The sequence below is a fragment of the Antechinus flavipes genome, chromosome 5, assembly GCF_016432865.1.
Source record: "Antechinus flavipes isolate AdamAnt ecotype Samford, QLD, Australia chromosome 5, AdamAnt_v2, whole genome shotgun sequence".
NCBI classification, from domain to species: domain Eukaryota; kingdom Metazoa; phylum Chordata; class Mammalia; order Dasyuromorphia; family Dasyuridae; genus Antechinus; species Antechinus flavipes.
The window spans coordinates 102,543,204-102,566,074 of NC_067402.1; the positions used below are offsets into that span (position 1 = coordinate 102,543,204).

At 36.0% G+C, this 22,871-nt stretch overlaps 1 protein-coding gene across 3 annotated transcripts in view; it reads left to right on the forward strand.

The window, feature by feature from the left end:
• The first annotated feature begins 6,225 nt into the window (after positions 1 to 6,225).
• The window catches only part of MKRN1 (makorin ring finger protein 1), a 30,575-nt gene continuing 13,929 nt past the window's right edge, over positions 6,226 to 22,871 (forward strand). Inside the window, exon 1 of one of the 3 annotated variants that reach the window (XM_051963543.1) lies at positions 6,226 to 6,505. In XM_051963543.1, the coding sequence (XP_051819503.1) occupies positions 6,333 to 6,505 (173 nt within the window). In that variant the 5' untranslated portion in view covers positions 6,226 to 6,332. The remainder of the gene's footprint in view (positions 6,506 to 22,871) is intronic. The other 2 variants (XM_051963542.1, XM_051963541.1) reach the window with 2 other exon arrangements.

Below are 22,871 nucleotides of genomic sequence, written 5' to 3' on the forward strand. Positions count from 1 at the left end.
GACATGTGAAAATAGCCCAGAGAAGTAAACTAGAGCCAGATTGGAAAGGGCTTTAGACAACAAGAGTTTATATTTTATCCTGGATGTAACAGATGATGGAATAGTAGGCCTCTTTTTAGGAATATTACTTTGGCAATGGGTGCAGAATAGCCTGGAGAGAGGAGAAAAGTAGATAGAAAGGGGATAAATCGCGGCTAAGGAAGAATGAAGATATGAGAAGAATACCGAGGATTCAAATCTGGATGCCTATAGGAAGAGTTAAATCCTTGACAAGTATAAGGAAGTTAGGAATACGCTTTGTTTAGAGGGAAAGTAGTGAGTTTTGTTTTAGATATATTGAATTTAAGATTATTTTAGGATAGGAATAGAGATTGGGCCTGTGATTTCACTGGTGCAAAAAATACTGGGTGAGGAAGCTCCCTGGAACAATGCAAGGTGGTTCCTCTGCCACTTGTCTGGGAGTTGCCCAAAGCATTGAAAAGTTAACTTATTTACTCAGGTTCAGGTAGCTAGTAGCATGTATCAGAGGCAAGACTTGAACCCCAGTCTTTCTGGCTTGCTGACTTCAATTCAAAAATAAAAATAAAATTGAATTGAATTTTTCTTTTCTCTTCTTTTCTTTTTTTTTTGCTGAGGCAATTGGGATTAAGTGATTTGCCCACGGTCACACAATTGAATTTTTTAAAAAAGAAATTAAAAATATGTAACTTTTTAAAAATTATCATGACCACACTGGATTTATATTTACATTCACAAATATAATATATAAATATCCTTCAGGATATAAGAACATAGGAAAATAATGAACATAATCATATTAATACAAAAACATCCCAAACCACATGTTTGTTTCAATAGATGCAAAAAAGTCTTTAAGTCCAACAACCTGTAAAAAGAAAAACCCTACAAAGCAAAGGCACAGAAGGCTTTTTAAAGATGATTAAAAACTCAAATCACAAGCCAGTTTTATATGCATCAGGGAAACTGTAGAAGAATTTACAATAAATAAAGGGACAAAGCAAAAATGTCCTCTTTGTCATTGTTATTGGACATGGTTCTAGAAATACCGCTGTAAAGATTGGGTTCCCAGAGAGTATAGATTTGAATTTAAAGTATCATTTCTTCAATATTCTTATAAATGTTACCTAAAATTGTTTTAGGGAAGATATGTCAGAGAATATAGGAGACTTTGACAGTTTGGACATTTCTCTCTCCAAGCTACAAATGGCTTGGATATAGAAAATTATATTAAATAAAATTAATTCTGGCAAACCAATGCCTAAATGCAGAGTACAATATTAGTACTAATTATTATTTTTTTCTTCAACAAAGCTTTCTTTTAGGAGATAAGATATCATCTATAACATTTGTTGTCTAGAATAGTCTTTGATCATCACCATGATTAGAGTAATTAAGTCTTTCAAAATTGTTCTGTATACTATTGTTTTTATTGTATAAATAGTTCTCCTACTTCTTCTTGCTTCATCCTGCATCCATTTATACAAGTCTTCCCAGGTTACTCTGAAACTGTCCTCCCATTTCTTACTAATGTTTATTTCTTACATACACACACACACACACACACACACACACACACACACAAATATTGTATATATATATACATATATACACACATGTATATTCTCCATCTTTGAAATGTCCTCCCATCCTTTATAAAATCTTATCCTTCCTACCCAACAAGGTAGGAAGTAGGGTGATACCATGAAAGAAGTCCTGGTGTTGGTACTTAAATATCCATGTGGTTTTGATTGAGTGACTGGGTTTCACCATTTCCTTTTTTCTAAGAGGAGATAGTTAGAAAGATGGCTTCTGAAATCTTCCAGATCTGGATCATAGATCCATAGAGATCATAGATCTTATGACACTTCTCTCAAGTATCTATTCAAATTTCAACACTGCCCTGCTGGTTTAATTTCTTCTACTCTCTAATGATCTCTCAAAATCTAAATCTGATGCTTTTTTCATTTATCATACTTCTTGCCCTCTCTGCAGCACTCAACACTGTGGATTATCCTCTCCTGGACACTCTCCAATCTGGACTTTTAAGACATTGGTTCTTCTCCTCCCTGTCTCTTCCCTCCTCTCAGTTTTTTGGGGTTTTTTGCTGGCTGAACACCCTCTCTTGGGCCTTCATCACTTCTCTCCTCCTATTCATAAATACCTCATCAGTTCCCATGAGTTTATTTGTGATGTATATATTGATGACTCTCAGATCTCTATATCTAGTCATAGGTCCCACTTGAGTGTCCATCATAAACTATGTATTGTTCATTATTGGTTATGCTACAGACACCTCAAACTCAACATTTATAAAACAAACTCATTTATCTTTCTCCTAAAACCTACATTTCTTCTGAGCACCCTTCTTTCAGTAGAGAACCCCCATACTTTTAGTTACCTAGGTTTGAAAATTTCATGTCATCCTACACTCTCTCCTTTTCCTCATACCACATATCCAGTTTCCAAATCTTGTGGTCTATAACATCACAACTTCTCCTCTTGTATCAAGCAGATCCTGCCTGAACAGGCCTTTTTATGCCCTTAGTGATCAGCTCCTAGGAAGCTGAAGCAAGGAAGGCAAAGCTTGAATCTAGTCCTATCTCTCCTGGCCAATCAAGTCCAGCTTTATTGCCTGTTGGTGAAAATCTAGCATGAGCCATTAGGCTTTCCTTCCCAAAAGGGAACTCTGATAGATGCTAATGCTAAAACACCTTCCTTATCCCCATACTAAATAGACTACAAAAATGATTTTTCCTAAAAACAGAGATCTCACCATGTAATTCTCCCATTGAATGAACTACAACGGATCCCTGTGTTCTAGGGATCAAATGTAAAACCCTCTGTTCCTTTGCAACGAGGTTCCACCTTATCCTTTCCAGATTTACCCTATGTTACTTCTCCTCTTCCATAACATGTGGCAATGTTTCCACCATAGGCAGTTATTGTTCCTCACATCATCTGCAAACTTTTGATTTAGCTGTTTCCTGATGCCAGCAATATACTTTCTTCTCACCTTCATCTAGCAGAAGTTTCCTTCAAGGCTCAACTCAAGCCCCACATTAAGCCTTTCCTGATTTCCCCATATAGAAACTAGTTATTTTTCCACAGCATTATAGCTGCATCATACAATTTTGTATATACCTACTTACATACATGTCTCCCATAGGAATATTACAAGTTCCTCAAGCTCAGGAACTGTTTTCCTGCTGTCTTTGTATCTTCAGTAATAGCACAGTACTTCGTATATAATAGACAATAAATGCTTTTTGACTGACTGACCAGATAATGATATAATCTAGGAGAGGAGCTCTTAATCTTTTTTTTATCATGGATACCTTTGGTTGATATACCTTCTAACACATTCTGATTAATGACAACTAATTTTTTTAATACTTTTTTCCTAATCACTTCAGGTTACATTGATCTTCTCTCCTTGGCTAAACTTTAAACTAAAGTAGCTTTGCAATAAAGTCTTCTACTTTCTTTCTGTAAAAACTTTGAAAGGGATAAACTGAGTAAAGACCTCTCATAAGAATATGACCTTGACCTAAGCCCTAAATGTGATTTGAGATTTTGCAATAAGTTGAGCTACAGCTAAAAGTTTCAGATGTTGGATTATTTTAGATAAACATTTCCTATTCCTCCCTCCTTTCTTTTCATTAGAAGTAAGTACCTAATAGAATAAAGTATTCTTTGTTTCTGGGGTACATATTTAGTCTCTGGGTAAATTAGCCCCAGCCAATGAGAGAAAAGATCAAAAGGGAGAGGTGGGAACTTCTGCATTAGGGTCTATATAATGCTGTGTTTGCAACTAGTGCTTTGCACTTCTCTATAGACAATTTGTCTGTTCAAAGTTGCCCTTTCTTGTGAGAACGAAAGAAATCTTGTTTTTTAAGTTAAGACTCTCTGATTCTAATGGGTAAGGATCGCTGTCCCACACAACTTCACAGATTCTTACAGCTGGAAGGAATCCTAGGGACTAGAATTCAATCTCCCTTATCTTAGAAATAAAGAAATGAGATTGAAGGGATTTGAAGGCCCTTTCCAGCTGCAGCACTTTGACTCTGAAGACTGAGAATGCAGGGAGTCTAATGAAGGCTTTGCAACAAGTATGGAGCCCTTTCACAAGTGAATCAGAAGTCAAAGAGCATTTCAGTTCTTACTATGTGCTTAGAAGTGCTGGGAATACAAATACATATAGAAACAAAGATAGTTCCTGCCTTCCAGAAGTTTATATTTGAAAGAGAAGACTACACAGAAAAGCACCTGGAAAAGGGAAAAGGAGGGAAACTGTACCCATTAAGAAGGCATGGTAGAGAAAGACTGGAGTGTAGCTATGTTGAATACTCTTTTTATATTTAAAGGAGGTTCTGAGAGAAGTCACCCAATCTGAGGGAAAGGCCATGGGAGAGAAGGCTTTTCCAATGTATCAATTCAAGGGCAGGAATGAGTCTTCAGGATGAAGAATAGAATCATGGTATAGAAAGTCCGGAGTGCAACCTGAGGGGGGGAAATCAGAGGAATATTAAAGCTTTGGCCATAGAAAGCTACCTCATGAGACAGACTTAAATATTGTCATTCAGGCCTTCAATTATGTTACAATACTGTCAAGTTCTGACCTTAATAGCTAGAATAGCCAGATCCTCCATGGACAAAAGACATGTGATTGGAAGATTGGGAGGAAGCTTTGATTAATAGAATTGTTTGTCCTTTGTTCTCTAAGAGGACCATGACATCAGGGAGATTTAGTCATGATATGCAAATGAATTGGATTTAAGTGAGGGAGAAATGGACAAGGTCACCTGCTTCACTTCCCCTTCCAGAGCCATCTAAGTCCAGTGGCCAGATATAGAACAAGAAGATTGTAGAAGGCCCTAGATGAAATGGGAAGGAATAAATTACAGATATATCTCTCTCTTCCAGTAAAAGGGTCATTTCTGAAAAGTAGCATATAAGTAAAATACTATTTATTCATTAACATGCATTCCTTTCTCCAAAATGTTTTATCCAAAATTCTGATTCCAAATAGCCAAAATTAAATCTATTAGGTTATCATTATAAGTATTATTATAATTAATGATCATTATATATTATATATTACTTAACTTATTATACATATGTACTATATTCTATAGTTATAAAAGGTATTAATTATAATTCCACAACATTGATATTCAGTATATTACTATAAATATTGTGATTTATTATAATTGATCATAATATTCAATTAAAACAATTATGTAATGTGTTGTTTCATAGTTATATAATATTATTAATTATAATTCTATAACTTCAAGGTCCCCTAGCCAAAAATCTAATCTTCTATAAGAAGCTTTTCTTAATCCTCTTTAATCTAGGGCCTTTCCTCTGTTGATTATCTCCAATTTATCTTGTATACAACTTGTTCCTACATAGTTGTTTTGAGCAAATATCTTCCAAAATGGATTGTTAACTCCTTGAAAACAAAACCAATCTTTTGCCTTTTTTTGTAACCCCGGTGCTTAGCACATGTCTGGCAGCAGCAAGCTGCTTAATAAATGCTTGCTGATTGAATGATTTATGTAAGGTCACATTAAGAGAGACTTAAGCATTTTGGTCGGATATGCTACTTAAATTAGGACAAAGCTTTTGTCAATCACAGAGCCTTGAGGTAATGCAAATATGATGTATATGAACATGAATGTGTATCCATGGATGTGTATAGAGATAGACATAAATTGCGACCAGTCAGACCCTCAGTAGGCATTTATTAAGTTCCTGCTTCATCTCAGCCCTAAGCTAAAGGGCATGACGGAGCGTACAAAGAAAGGCAAAGATGTTGCCTTCCCTAGAGGAGCTTACAATCTAACGGGAGAGAGGACGGGCTAGGAACTGCGTAAAACAAGATAAACTGGAGATCATCAATAGAGAAGGCATTCAAATTTCCAATTGTTCGGATTGTGCTGATGCCGCCGACGATGATTTTGATGAAGATGCTGATGATTGGCGACGGAGCACACCTGGACCCGGCCCCAGTGACTAGCCCCTCCTGTTTGCCGGCAGAAAACGCACTCCACCAATCAGAGAGAAGCTGGAGGCGCCTTGTGGGCGGGCAGAGGGAGCTCCAGGCCGAGTCCCCCCCTTTGTTCAGCGCAGACCGCAGGATGGGGGGATGGGGAGGGGTGGCGCGACGCGGTTTGGGGAGGTGGTGAGGAATAAGGAGAGGCAAGTCTTGTCTCTCCTCCCTTCTCTCCTCCCTCCTCCCCCGCCGCCTGACCGGAAGTATGTGATCCCGGAAGTTCCGGTGCCATTGCTGTGTGGGATAAACAGTAATGGCGGAGGCTGCAGCTCCCGGAACAACAGCCACAACATCAGGAGCGGCAGCGGCGGCGGCGGTGGCAGCGGCCTCCCCCACCCTCACCCCCACAGTCGCTTCCCAGTCCCCGGCGGCGGGAGGAGGAGGGGGAGGCAGCGGCGGTGGCTGGACCAAACAGGTCACCTGCAGGTAAAGCGGCTAAGAGGTTGAGAGAAGATGGGGGGGGCGGGGAAGAGAGTAAGCCGGCGTTTCCATGACCCCCGCCCGGGGGCGCCGCTGCCCCCGCACCCCGCGGCCTTCTCTTCCCCAACCGGGGCGACCCCAAAACTGGGGGCGCCCTTCTGGTGGCTTCCCCATTTCATTTCTAGGCGTCCTTGCGGGGGGCCCCCGCCCAGTCTCTCCCCCCTTCCTTTTTTTTTCTTTAAGTCATCGCAGGCCATGAACTGGGGGGAAAGCGCCATTCGAGGAGGAAGTAGAGTGATCGCCCCTTTTCCCTCTCCGTGTCATGCGCGAATTTGTCCCCCAAATCTCATCTCCCGGGTTTCCCTGGGAGAAAGTGGGGGTTGGGGGGTGTCGTTCTTCCTTTGCTCTCAAGGTCTTTTCTTGGGGCCTTGGAGTCCCCGAAGAGGGCCCCGGCGACATTGCCCTGATTCTCCAGCCTCCTCTCCTCGGGGCCACCCGGCCACAACCGGTTACAAAGGCTGTTATTTATCTCCCCTGCTGTGAGAAGTCGCTTTTGTATTTTTCCTTTCCCCATTTTTCCAACTTGGCGATTCTGGGCTTTGTCTAGAACCAGATCCGAGGCCCAGAAAGCTATCCTACCTTAACTTCTCTGGAGGACGCAACTCACCTTCCCGGTTTGGAATCTACCTCTCCACTTTTTGGAAGCAAGAAAACCTTGGTTTCAGATGATTGCTGCACTCCCCATAAATCAGCTTTGCTCTAGTATAAAAAGGAATTTCTGCTTTGTCTTAGCTCACTTTATAGTGTACGCAGTGAACCGAAGGATCATTTTCAGAGAAAAATATTTTATTTGCAGCATGAGTATTAGTCACTTGAAAATACTTAGTCAGCATTTAGGCTTTACTATTGCTGAATTAAGAATTTTAAAAAAGGGGGGTCCAACTGAGTATTAGAAAAGAGACTCTGATGAATGAGAAAATATTAGGATATATATGTTTTTTTAAGTGCTATGTAATTTTGATGTTGTAGGCATGAAGTTTGTTATTTTTTAGTATTTTAGGCCCTTTTTTTTCCTTTTATGTAGGTATTTTAAGTAATCAAGACATGCAAAATTTCATTCAAGAAACCTTCCCTTCAATAAAGTATAAAACATAAGTGGACATATTTTCCATTTCAGATGTTTAAAGAGAGCTAGGTTTAAGTAGAAAATCCATCCAAACTAGGAATTTCAAAATTCCTTTTTTATGAAACCAAAATTTGGGGGGTACAGTTCCACTTATTTTTGCTATACTATGAACAGTATAGCACTTTAGTTGGTATTTAAGTCTCTTTTTTTTTTAACCAGAATGATGGAATAAAAAGTTGATGTTCAATACTTAATTCTTGGAGTACTTGGTTAGTTTCCTGGGTATACTGGTCTTTTATTCCAGCATATGATCTTCCATATACAACTGCTTGAAATAAAATTCCTTGAATAATTTCATAATTTTAGATTTTCCCCCAGCATCAGTTACTACCTAAAGTCACAAAGACTCTGCTCCAGATACTTATTATCTCTGTGACCCCGGGGCAAGTCCTTAAGCTCTTTTAGTTTCTGTTTTCTCATCTCTAAAATAGGGATGATACCCCAATTCACAAAAGATAGAATATTTAAAAATACTTTGCAAACTTTGAATATATTAATGTCAGCTATTATTAGCGATAATATATAATTATAGTAACAAATTCTAATTTAGTCTAACAGTCAGAACCCATCATCAAATTGATTTTTTACAAACATCTATTTTTATTACCCTCCTTTGACCCCTCTATTCTTAGCCAACCTTTCTATCCCTTACATCAAAATTTCTGTAGAAAAAAGAATTGGATTCTGGTCTCAGTTTATTATATGAGCTTGGACAAATCAATTTAGTGCTCTTTATCCCAGAAGTCTAATCTTCAAAATAAATCTACAATCTTGTGACCCCTTCCAAATCTAGTATCCCTCAAAGATACATGTAATTAGCCATGCAGAGGACCTTTTTTCTTTCTAACTTCTGATTTGTATGCAACTTCACCCTTGCATTTCCCTGACTAGTTATGCCACAAATTCTTGGTTTTCCTTTAGCAACATAATGGATCAGAATTTGTCTATGAGCCTAACTTAGAGGGTATTACTAATTCAGTGGAGGAATCCTTTTGTGTTATGGACAGTGAGGAATTTTTATAGTTCAGAACCTTAGTATACCTGATCTGCAGAGTGTGATGTAAAAGATTATACTGCTCTAATCCCAGTATTTGGTTCTTATGTAAAGCAGTGAGAGACAGATCAAATAGGCAAATAAAGAACCAACCTTGGCATACTGAAAGATCCAGTTTCAAGTCCCAATTCTGACAAATATTAAAGTTGTAACTTTGGTTGAATCACTTATGTTCAAGGCACAGGATATAATTCTTAAGCTACAAATTCCAGAATAGTTGGGTTGGATATACATTTGTGGCTGTGTGTATTTTTATACACATGCACACCTTTGATTTTTATGTAATAAAATACCAAATAAGAATTATCATGAATTTAACAATGAATTCATCAAAATATAGTCGTTTCCAGTTATTTTCAATAGACTCCATTTCCAAGTGCAACTGTCATTTCTACATAGTGATTATCCTTCTTTTCCTTGAATAAAGAAATAAGAGACCTAGAAATGGAGACTTATTGTTAAAAATTACTTGACTATCATTTAAAAAAAACACACAACAGAAACTAGGAAGTTGGAGAACAGGAAAAGGAATAGGGATGACTAGGCATCTTAATAAAAATCATGTCTCTTGGAATCAAACCAAAGTTCTCTGTAATACAGTCCATGATGTAGAATGACATTATAGGTAAGACTAAGTTATAAATAGCTTCTTCCAGTACTCCTTGTAACTAAACTCTTTTGGAAAGGGTCCAAGGTGGTCCTGTGTTATACAGTTGGTGTTACAATGAAGCTACAGTGTACATGTTTCTTTACCACATATCATCTACAGATCTAGGCATTTGTCCAATGCTGCTTTCTTCACAAAAGGTCTAAGGCCTTCTAGAAGCTGGTTAAAGCTACTAATCTCTGTCCCAAAATACAAAACTTGTTCAACCTTTTTTTGGAAAGTACTTATTTCATTGATTGTATCTGAAGTTCTGTTGCTATTTTTCATGACGTTTTTCCCCTGCATCTTAATGATAACGGTTCGTGGTTCTGTATTATGTAGCCTTCCCCTCCCAAAACTGTTAATGTTTCCAAATCCTTTTGTTTGAGAATCTGGATGAGACCTTAGGATTTTACCATTCCTCAACATCTTTAAGGGAAAAATGGGTGGAGTTAAAACAATTAAAAGCTTAATCATAACTTATATTTAGGAAGTATTTCAAATGCATTCCTCAGAGGCTTATAAGGAAACTGAAATCATTCAGCAGACATTTATTAATCACCTACTAAGTGCCAAGCATTGTGTTCACTAGAAAAGACCAAAAAATCTACTCTCAAAGAACAGTATAATAGAGGAGAGAGAGAGAAATAAGCTATATATATACAAGATACATACCCCAAAAATTGAGGTAATCAAGAGGAAAAAGGCAGTAACTTTAAAGATGATTGAGAAAAGTTTCTGATAAAAGGACAGATTTTTACCTGGGATTTGGAAAAAGCCAGGAAAGAATTCCAGATATGGGGGGACAACTAGAGAAGGTACCTAGAATTAAGAAATGGAATGTCATGACAGGAACAGCACAGGAGATTAATATCACTGGAGAGTATGCAAGGAGAGGAAAAGGTGTGTGTATATAACAAAATTGGAATGGTAAAAGGGATCCAGGTTATGAAGAACTTGACCCTAAGTGATAGGAAGCTGTAGAGGGCTCATTATCTCAATTCTATTGAGTTAACGCCTTATAAGATTACTTGTTTCAAGTACACCTGGCCTAATACAGAAAGTCATTGGGATTTATTAAATAAGGTGCCATGGTCATGTCCTGCATTTTAGGAAGGTCAGTTTGACATCGGGGTGGAAGATAAATTATAATGGGGAGAGACTGAGTCAGGCAGATGAACTAGAAGGCTATTGTAGCAATCCAAGTGTGAAGTAGTTAGGGCCTAGATCAGGGTCTTAACATCAGATGGGAAAGGGGGGCATTTAGGAGAGATGCTATGAAGAGCAAAATGATAGGATTTAGTAGCTACTTTGGGGGCTGGGGTCTGAGAAATTGTAATGACTTGCTTAAGGCAACACAATATTCAGCAAATTATAATCTCATTTACTAGTGTGATTTCTGCAACATTCAGGTAAGTGTTCTGCCAAATGATTTGTAGAAAATAAAATAGATTAATTTCTTCATCAATTTAATCAGTGTTATTTCATTCTCTCATCAGAAACTTTAGAAATAGCTGTCCTTATCTTAAATTCTCTTTCATTAAAGGTTGTTAATTTAGAACTGATCCATAAATAATTGTTGTATATATATGTTTGGATTTTATCTGGACACTCCTATTATTGAACGGTTTCAGTTAATATATCTTGCTACTATATATCCATTAAAATAAAGCTACTAAGATGAAAAATTGTTGTCCATGTGCTTTGATATGTTACTCAATTTTTTAACCTAAAAATTATTTGAAATTGCTTTTGTGTTTAAAAAAAAAACACTTCCCTTATTAAAATCTATTAATGAAATGATCCAATGAAATCAACTAAGTATATCTGAGATGTGTGCTAGGCAAAATGGAAATTACGAGGAAGTAGAACAAGCACGCTGCCATCAGAAAACCTCCATCTAGTGGCAAAGATTATTGTACCAGCAAAAAGAATTAAATTACAGTAAAAAAGATTTCATGATTAAACATTAAATTAATCAACAAAGACGGATTCCTAAGTCGCTAGGGAATTGTAATTAATGCCTATAAGCATATTGGCTGGTTCCTGAAACTTTAACAAGCTCCTGATGGGTTCCATCTGACCACAGAGTTCAAGTTTTCAAGAGGTTCAACTCTGGGCAAAGTGCTGGGTATGTAGAGATGGAATAAGGAATTTATAGTGAAAATTAGCATGTTGAATGAGCATATGAAGAGACTATAGTATGCATTGAGCTGGATAGATATATTGATCAAGGAAGTGGTATGATCAGAATTTTGAATTCCAAGATTAGGCCACTATATGTTGATGGACTTTGAGTTGGGGAGGTGTCTTAAGAGACTGTTATAGTAGTCTAAGTGAGATTATGGAGAGCTAGGATAAAAGGAATGAAAAAGAGAGAAAAATTAAAGAAATGTTGCGTTAAAGCGGACAGAACTGAGTTTGGCAACTGATTAGATGTAAGAGAAAAAAAAAGCAAATATCTGGAGATTTTTATTCCTGGATAACTAAGGAAAATGCTGGTATAGAAATATCAGGAAGATGGGCAGGTTTTTGGAAAGGGACAACAAATTCAAATTTGGGCATTTTTGAATTTGATCCAAGAGATGATCAGCAAGTAGTTAAAAATGTGAGCCTCGTGCTTAGGGGAGAGAATGGTCCTGGAGATAAAAATTAGAGAATCATATAAATAGAAATGATTAATAAAGATGAGATAATCAAGAAAAATAGAGAAAGTCAAGGATACAACATAAAATTACTAATGTCCAGAAATTCTTAAAATTTTGAGGGAATTTCTGTCCACCAAGTTCAAAAATTGTTTCTGTATTTCTTCCTTTCTTAATCCTCTCATCCTTCCTCCACCTCCCCCAGTTAATTTCAACAGTGGGATTTAATTGAGCTCTTATTTGTAAGATCCTCTGCTAATTGAAGAGCATACTTACTTAAAAATGAAACTACCCTTACCCTTGAAGAGTTGACAATCTATTTGAGGATATAAAATTACAAGTGTAAAGAAAAAACACACACATACACACAGTAATTCTGAGAGGGAGATGGGAATATCTGGGGAAAATAGATCTCTTGTAAGAGGTGACATCTAAGCTGTGCTTTGAACAGCAAAATTAAGATTAGAGAGGAGTGCATTATAGACATTGGATCCTACTTGGACAAAGACATGGAAGCAGGAGATAGAAACTCCCATCTAATTGGGGACCAATTTATCTGTTCTTCCTCCAGAATATCCTAGTGAGAGTTGGAATTACCTTTTGCCTATCCAGGGTGATTTTCCTGCCACAGATCTCTACTGTTTTAGTCAATTTTAGCTGTTGCCCACTAAAAATTCCTAACATCACTCTAAATTTGAACTATGCCCAGAAATATTCATTGGCTTTAAATTGCCTGTGAAATGGAGCAGGGCTTCTTAAACTTATTTCCATTCATGACCCCCTTTCACCTGAGAAATATTTACTTGACCCCATATATGCAAAATAAGTATACAAATCAAACATTTACTGATAATTTAATGATTCCTTCACTTACAAGACCCCATATGGTGTCACAACCCACAAATTGGGAGATAATAGCATAGACCTAACATTCAAGGTCTATGACTTGGCTACAACTACTGTTTAAAGAGACAGCATGAAATAGTGAATAAAGGACTGAACTTGGAGTCAGGAGCCTAGGTTAAAATCTTTGACTCTTAGCAAGTCACTTAATGTCTTGTTTCTTCATCTATAAATCGAGGGGGTTGGATTCAGTGGATTCTGTATGGTTCTCTGATCATTTTTGCTCTTACACTGAGAGTATTTCCTCATTCATGTACTTGCTGCCTCCCAAACTCAAGTGACATAATGGATTGAGAACTGGACCTGGAGTCAGGAGAATTCAACTTCCTCTGGCCTTAGACCCTAGCCTGCTGTATGACCATGGGCAAGTCCCTTAATTCTCTTTACCTCTGTTCCTTTATAAAATGAGCAGGAGAAGGAAATGGTAAAACATGCCAATATCTTTGCCAAGAAAACACTAAGAGATAGATGTAACTGAACAACAAACATTTCTATGAAATGTCCTCCTTCCCATCTTTATTTAATTCTTGTCCAGTCTTTGAAACTTAAATGTAATTCATGAAGTTTTCTTGATCTTCCTCAGGTACAAATAATTTCTCTTCCTCTCAACTGTTATTTTGTATCCTCTTAGACATTTGGGTTGTCTTTTATGTTACAATCACTTGTAATAGTTGCTATATTTTATAGAGTTTCACTTCTTACAAAGCAATTGTATGTCTCAATCTATGTTGTCTCAAGTGATCTACGAAACAATTCTGAGATGGATATTTACAATGGAGAAAACTGAGCATCTAAGAGGTTGTGACCTTTCCAAGGGTATACAGCTACTAAGTGGCAGAACTAGAATCTGAACTGACATTTTCTGTCTCCTATGTTATCTTTGATGTTATTTGGTTGCTGCATCTCTTTTACTGGATTATAAATTTCCTGGAGGTAGGGATAATAATTCATTTAGTTTTTTAGCCCTTTCAGTCCCTGGTTGATTGGTTGGTTGGTGTTCTTCGTTCTCAAAGAGGACTAAAACAACATCTCTATTTTAGAGTCGAATTACAGTGTGTCCAACTGTGGCTGATCAAACCAATATGAGCTTGGAATGCTCCGCCACAGGTCAGACACAGGTAGTCCCCATAAATATTTGGGGTAGGTTCTCTAACTTTGCGTATTTTTTATGTCTTCTGAGTTAATTCAATTCTACTTTGCTTATAGAGTGAGTACACCACCTTCTCTGAAGCACACCATGCTGAGCCTTCCTATACCATGTCATATAATTGATTCTCAAGTTCGTAATCAGTGTCTCGAATAGAAGTACTTAACTTTCTAAATCTTGAATCCAAGTCACATGATTAGCTAGTTTTTTTTGCGTGTCCACTACAACTTGAACTCATTCCTTTGTGAAAAAAGTGATCTTGTTAAGTCAGTTCTGTCTTTTTGTAATTATATACTGATTTTTCCCCATTTTGCTTTCTGGAGCAAGACAAGCAGGGAGACTCCCTCTTTTTCTTTTGATTTGATTTATTTTTAATCAAAGCTTATATTGATGTCAAAATTAATTTGATGTATTATGTCTCGTATCTCTTTTTTTTTCCTAAACTCATAGTGCCTTCAAACTTCACACCTAAGTTATTCTCTGAACAGACTCTATAGTTTTTAAGTGGCTGTGTTAAGACGTGGCATTCAGAAATGAACACAGTACTCCACTGTGTAGTCTAAGTAGCACATAGTACAGTGAGACTTTTACTTTCCATGATGTGGGTACTATATTTTTTAATGCCGCCTAAGGTTATGTTAGCTTTAGCAGTCCAGTTATAATGTTGACTCATTTAGCCTGCAGCCAACTAAAACTTCTTCAAGTCTTTTTTTTTTTTTACTAAAACAACAACAACAACAACAAAAAAAAAAAAAAAAAACCAACGAAACCAAAGAAATCTAAATAACATTTCTGTGCACTTTTAAAAGAAATAAGTAAACCTACAATGCTTGCTTATCTATTGTGGAATTGCACACAGTCTTTATATTGGAATTAATGTCTATAGTAGGGATACATCTCTTAACCTCAAGCTGCTAAGAGGAATACATATATCAAAAGAAGAAATACTTGACAGACAGAGAGAGAGAGAGAGGTCCATCCAAATGCTCTCTTGGCACTGCTTCCTTTGGGAGAGAAAAACAGAATTGGCCCATTAAGCCTTTGTACTAGCCATCAATGAGTAGTAGATCTCCTTTCTTTTGATGACCTTTTCCTCTTCCCCTTCAGGGATGCAAGCATTTTCTGTCTGTCTTGATGAAGCTTGGGGGAAGGAACAAGCAAGCAAAGTGAAGTATTCGGTGCCTATCATATGTTTTTGAAAAGCAACTTCCCCAGTCTTTCCCGGTATGGCTGCCTTGTTAGAACTACCTACTCTTATAGTTTTCTTTTTATTTCTTTTCTTGCTTTAAAAAAAAAAAAAACTTAAATGTAGAGATGGTTTATCAGCCTTCCCTTTAATATCTAAGAAGTTTGGCCATTAAAATACAGCCAAATATAATAAAGAGAACTTTCCATTTATCCTTGTTAAATGTCATCTTGATGTTTCCACAATAGTTGTTTTTGTTCTTTTAGATGCCTCTTCTTTTCTCTTTTTGGTTATTTATTATTGGATTGGTATATATTTTATTCTGTCACCCCCTGATCATGCCTATATCATGAGCAAGATTTTGCTTGCTTGTTAAGATCTTATTGAATTTAATTCTATCATTTTGTATGTTGACCTGTTTTTGTATAATCTAAAAATTTGATAATTGTATGAGAGCATCCATGTCACTTAACTTTTTTGACTAGACTAGAACAACACAGCCATTTAATCAAATTCTCTCATGTAGTTATTCATCAAAGTTCAAATTAACACTTTAAAATTTTTTATCTACCAGGCTGTTATGAAAGATTTTTATATCTACAATATTTCATTTGCCTATCAAACTAACAACCTTATTAGAAAAGGGAAAGTAGGCAATTCGGTAAATGTATGATTATCTTGGCCAGACTTGGCTTGTAAACATGTGTTGGCAAGTCACAGCGATCACTGCATTAATTTCTGGATGCTTACAAACTGTTCTCTGAATGATCTATTTTTAAAATTTTTTAGAGATCAGTGTCAAACTGACCTGTAGTTTCATGGATTCTCCTTTCCCTCTATTTTTAGCATAAAAGCCCTAATTATGCAAATCTTCTGCACTTTATAGTTCTTTAGAGATTTCCAACAAGTCAGTGGTTCTGAGATTATTTCTGCAAATTATTAAAGGCCTGAATACTTGAACACATTTGAACAGCTATTATTCTTTTCGTCTGTCCTCCCCAGGTATAGCCCTGCTTACATTGCCTGTTCTGTAATTTCCAGGGTGAAGACTAGTCTACTTTTTGAAGATGAAAATAGGAACTGAGAAGTTCTATATTTTCACTGCCTTCTGGTTAACATTATCACCTTCCCTAATCAGTGGTGCCATCACCTTCACTTTGTTCTGAGTACAATTTAAAAATTATTTTTTTAAATAAGCCTTAGTTTATTCAAGGGCTTTAGGTTTTTTTGCAGGGATATATATACACACATATATTTTGTATGTATTTATTACTTGCCCCCATCTTTTTACATGCCCTTTTACATAATTATGAGCTCATAAGTTAATCATCAAATGTTTATTAAATGCCTCCATTGTGTCAGGTAATATGCTAAGTGGTAATATACAAATACAACCTTGCATTGCTCCAATAATAAGGATCTTATATAAGGTAAATCCACCATTTTTGCAACTAAGTAAATAGCTCAGCATATAAAAAATACATGGTGATTAGAGAAGAGTAAACAATCCAGGCATTGGATATAGCCCTTGGCAAAGAATTGGGAAATGGTACCCTGAGATTCAAGGAACCCAGTAGATAGGCCAGTTTGGGTGGACCATTGTGGGAGATGAGTATAATCACCCTAGAAGGATAAGTTATGGAATCAAATTGTGAAGGACTTGAAATACCAAGCAGTAGTTTGTATTTGATTCTAAAGGCCATTAAAGCTTCATGTGTAATTTCCTCATCTATAGAATGGTGATAATAATAGCACCTACTTCGAAAGCATAAAGATAATATTTGCAAAACACTTTGCAAACTTTTAAATGCTATGTAAATGTTATTATTAAAAGAACTGGAAATCTATTGTGCATTAGTCTTAAGAGCTAAAGGCCTGGATTAGGGTGATATCTGTCTCAGATGGGAAAGATGATATGCATGTAGAATCTAGAAGTGTTAGAAACTAATAATTTAGGAAGGTAAATAAAAGTGTGAAAAGTTGGGGATAATCACTAGTTAATTAGAAGCATGTTGGAGACCTCAGCAGATAATTGAGGTAACTTGGCATAGTAGATTAAGGTTTTGCTTTTGGAGTTCAGAAATCTGATTGAAAATCCATTTCTGGCACATATTAGCATGTGATCACAGGCAAATGAGTGATTCTCTGTCCCAGGCAACTTAATAAGATTTAAGTTACAGAAAGTCCTTACTAGTTCAATTGATGAATTGACTCTGTATTTTTTGAGAGAGGATCTATACTTGGAGTTATGTGATAATCATTATTTTTCACTCCAACCTACCCCTAAAAAAAAGTTTCAAAATGTATTAGAGAATTGATTTCTTTTAAATTAAGACAATTCTGAGGTACCACTACATACTTCTCAGACTGGCTAAGGTGATAGGAAAAGATAATGACAAACATTGAAGGGAAAACTGGGACTACTAATACATTGTTGGTGGAATTGTAAAATGATCCAACTATTCTGAAGAGCAATTTGGAACTATGCCCAAAAAATTATTAAACTGTGCATACCCTTTAATCTAGTAGTGTTTCTATTGGGCCTATATCCCAAAGAGATCTTAAAGGAGGGAAAGGGACCCACATATGCAAAAAATGTTTGTGGCAGCCCTTTTTATAGTGGCAAGAAACTGGAAACTGAGTGGATGCCCGTCATTTGGAGAATGGCTGAATAAGTTATGGTCTATGAATGTTATGGAATATTACTATTATATAAGAAACAATCAGCAGGATGATTTCAAAGAGTCGTGGAGAGATTTACATGAACTGATGCTAAGTGAAATGAGCTGAACCAAGAGATTCTTGAACATGGCAACAAGATTATAGCAAGATCAATTCTGATGGATGTGACTCTTTACAACAATGAGATGATTGAGGCCAGTTTCACTGATCTTGTGATGAAGAGAGCCATCTACACCCAGAGAGAGAACTGTGGGAGCTGAGTGTGGATCACAACATAACATTGTCACTCTTTTTGTTGTTGTTCATTTGCATTTTGTTTTCTTATTCATTTTCTTTTGGATCTGATTTTTCTTGTGCAGCAAGATAATTGTATAAATATGTTAAATATATTGGATTTAACATGTGTAACATATATTGGATTGCTTGTCATCCAGGGGAAGGGGTGGGGAGAAGGAGAGGAATTTTTGGAACATATGGCTTTGTGAGGGTCAGTGTTAAAAAAATTATCTGTGCTTACATTTTGAAAATAAAAAACTTTAATAAAAAAAAAAAGAGAAAAAAGCCAATTATGTACAAGTTATCTGTGTAAAGACTAAAAAACAATTATTTCCTTCAGTATTTACTGGCTTGGACACCTGACTTCATATCTTGAGACCTAAATTGTTTTCACTTATCATAAAAAGCATTCTTCATGTTAGAATAGAAGCAATTTCTCTTTAGTTGATAATTTAGTATATTCTCTATATAACAGTAGAATTGATAAACATTTATTAAGTCCTTAGCCAAGTGCCTGGTATGTAGTAGGTGCTTAATAAATGCTTATTGACTAAGTTACTATTATGTACCTGTGCTAAATACAAAAATAAAATTGAGATAGTCCTTATGCTCAATGAGTATACCGTCTAATGTGTGAAGATAACATGGAAGGCTGAAAAGCAGGAGGAAGTGGGGAAGGTACCTGAAAGGAAAGAAACATGATGAGAAATCTCAGAGTAGTACAGCCAGGTGAAAAGTGAGAATAGTAACTCTTATTAGAATATTTAAGATATATTCTAATAAGAAAAATGCTAATAAAATTCTAATTCTGAGAAATATTTTAATAAGAGTTACTATATTAGAATATTTGAGATCAAACAGTTTTATGTAAGACTTTTTTATATGTGAAAAGTTTTTAACTAATAATAACGTAATCCAGATGAATAATTTATCTTCTGAGGTGTAGTAACCCTACATTTTAGCCTAATTCAGTTCACTATCCTCAAATTATGCCTTGCTATATTTTATCTCTTCCCCTTGCCTGAAATGTTCTCTCCCACCCAACCACTGCTTATCAGAAACCTTGCCCATTTTTAAACATCTAGTTCTCTCGTGAGAGAATACTTCTCTCGTGGCAGAATACTTCTGACCAGAAATCTTTTCTGGTGGATTTTGATTGTTCCCCTTTTATGACACTTGATATTAATTATTTTGTATTGTAGTTACTTGTATTCTATGAGAGACAAAAGGTAAATTATACATGGGCATAGTTTGCAGTCTTATGCATAGTAGCCATTTAATAATTATTTTTGAAGGAATAAAATGCTATCAATATAGGGAATATATTGTTCTGATAAACTTCTATTGTGAGACCTTTGTTTAGAGATTAAGGCAGGGATGCTTAATGGTATATATGAGACTTCTTATCCTGGGATTTGATTCCCTCATTTACTGATGTAATGATTGAGGACACTATATGATAACTCTTTCACTTCCCTCACTCTGCCTCCCAGACATGCAAAGTTGCTTTCTCTATAAATAAGGAAGGATGTCTATAGTCACCTAGACAGGTGTTTTATAATCTTATCATATATCCCTTGTTACCTCACAGTACTTTTGACCACAGTTAAATAGATGTGTGTTGAATGAGTACACTATTTTAAATATGTGTTCTAAGAAGACAATATTAACTTCCAATTTTCAGGTCTGTCTTTGACCATTGCATAGATTCTTTAGGAGGGAGTTAACCAACTATAAATTAGTAATAGAATTTCTCTTACTTGCTAATGCCCTTCTTACAGTTTTTTAGGGCAGTGGTTCTTCTCAAACTCTTTGATTTTGGGACCCTTTTATAGTTTTAAAAATTATTGACTATTTCCCCAGAGAGCTTTTCTTTATGTAGTTTATATCTATTGATGTGTACTGTTAGAAATTAAAATATCTTAGTATTATGAAAATAGTATTGGCTTTCAAACCCCCCCCACCACCACCCTTTTATATCCTCTTCATGGAACCCTGAGAACAACTGCTATAAAGTATGGAATGATCCTTCTTCAGGATGTTTAAAATTGCTCTAGAGGAAGAACATAGTTATTTGTTGTGGTGTACCAGCCCCCCTGTTTGGTCATTGGTTTCCTTCTACTCTTTTTGAATCATTCTGTCTTCCTTCTAAAATTTATCCTGCGACCCTTAAATACTTTTAATAAGTGACATATTTAAAAACACTCACCAACAAGGTGACATTGTGGGCAAAGACAGAACTGAGAGAAGTGAAAGAGTATAACTTGGACAAGTCACTTAACTTCTAGGCCTTGGTTTTTTCATATTTAAAATGAAAACTTGGAGTCAGACCAAATGATTTTTAGAAGATCCCTCTGAGTGCTAATTTGTGTGATTCTCTTTAGCATTTTCTGGGGCTCACCATCATAGTCTTAGAATGAGGTAATATGAAAGTGAAGGTCTTTTTAAACTATGAAGCATATAAATGATAATTTTAGCTATTCATATTTCCTTACCAACAGTTCTCTTATAACCTGCAAAGTGCAGATTGCTATTCCTCTAAATTGAACATCACTTCTGTCTTATAGCCTTCATTAAACATTGAGATCCTAGGGATATAGGAACAAAACATTTAAACATTCTTTACCCTCTAGCAATTTATACTTTTTTTTTTCTGGGTGTGGTGAGGTGCTGGTAAACTTTATATTTAGCTGTTAAATTTATACAAGGTAATACTAGAAGGGAGAGGACATTAACAGGTGGAGATCTAGGAGGAGATGTTGCTGAGTTGAGCCTTCATGGAAATTTGGGGCTTCTGAGAGTGAATTATGAGAAAAGGTGTATTACAAGGATGGAGGATAGTCTGTATATTTTGAGGGTTTCAGATTTTGAGTTTAGAGAATAGCTAGTAATTTAATTTATCTGGAATGTAAAGTCCTTGAAGGGGAAATATGAAATAAGACTAGAAACATAAGGGAAAAGCAAAGTAAGGAAGACTTTATGTGCCAAGCTTAATAGTAAACACTGTCAGCAAAATCTTGGGTCTTGGAAATATTGACCTGTCCACTGAATATATTTTCTATCATTTTCTGTCTGGTCCCCAATTAGAATCATAGATTTAGACGTGGAATACCTTAGGAGCCCCTCAGACCGCCCCACATCTTTTTTTTCTCTCATTAAAAAAACTGAGACAAATGTTAAATGATTGGGGCAAGATTTGAACTAATTAAGTCCTAAACTCTACCTACTAAGCCAATCATGGAGGGACCCTTCAAAAAGACACCATTTCTGCTTTCCCAGCTATGGAGAAAGGAAGGGAGAAGGTTAGAATAGGTAGAGAAAGAAAGACTATCTAGAGCTGGCCTTATGGACTGTGGCAATCGGACTTTGTTCAGTTAGCAGTCATTCTTTGATTATAGATTATCCATATCTTGGGGAGGAGGAAAGGAAATGCGAGTTTGTAACTCCTTAAGTTCCAAGATTATAAAGCTGAATTGGTTTACAAGTTAGGAACCAATAGCTTTGGTTTAGAATATAAACCATAGCTTTAGAATATAAATGAAGTCATAAGAGGGTAAGTGATTTGCCCTGTGTTGGGAGAGTCACCATTTAAAACAAAGTCTTCTGACTCCACATCCAGGAGCCAGTTAAATATATCTCAACTGCCTTGATTTTCCTATTTCTCTCTTCTTTTTCTCTGTCTTCTTCCATTTTCCTTTAATTTCAGATGAATATAATTTTCAGTTTTTTACTATATGACTCAAAAGCCTTCTGTAATTTCTCACTGCCCCGAGGATAAATTCAGTTCTGCAAATATTTATCCTACTGTGCAGGGAATGTGTATTATGCTAAGTGATAAAAGAAAGAAAAGGCACACTCATTATGTTCAGTTACTATTGTCATAATTAATAATGATAATGATATGGATTGTGAAGAATATTATTAGGTGTTTTAAAAATTCTTTCCAAAACTGTGACTTTCCTATCAACTAAGAGTTAAACTTATTGATAAAGCAGCAAGAAATGCAATTGAATTTGTCTTCTGAAAACTATATCATGTTTTCTAACTCGGCTTAAATTCAACTGTACTTTAAATCTGCATCTGCAAATTATGTTTGAATAAGGTTTGGGTGCATAAATTATATAATCATGCTTTTATTTGATCTATTAGTAGCATGTTTGCATATTAAAGGAAATGACCCAATACACAAGAATTCAAGCAAGATTTTGCCAGAAGTAGATAGTAGAGACCGTAATTGTCAAAACAAACTTTCTTGAAGAAAATAAAAATAGTAACCTTTTTTTAGTGTTTCTCCAGCATTAAGATATTGAAAGAGCCAATGCAATTAACTAAGCAGTCATCCTCTGCTCTCTGCTACCATTACCCTTCTTTCCCTTTCCTTGAAGATCTCAGTCCTCAAATACTGAAGTTTTATGGGTACTCATCTCTCTGATAACACTGATGACTTTCCCCCCTTTATTCATTTTATTAACATTTTTTGTTATCTTTTAATATTGCAGTCATTCCCATTGTACTGTGCTCTGCACAGCCCTCCTGCACTTAAATTCAATTGACTTGAATGTCATAGCATCATCTCTCTGATAATCATAGTCCTCTTCCAGAACAAAGGACAAGCTACAAATTGTCGTAATTGAACTTCTAATTGAA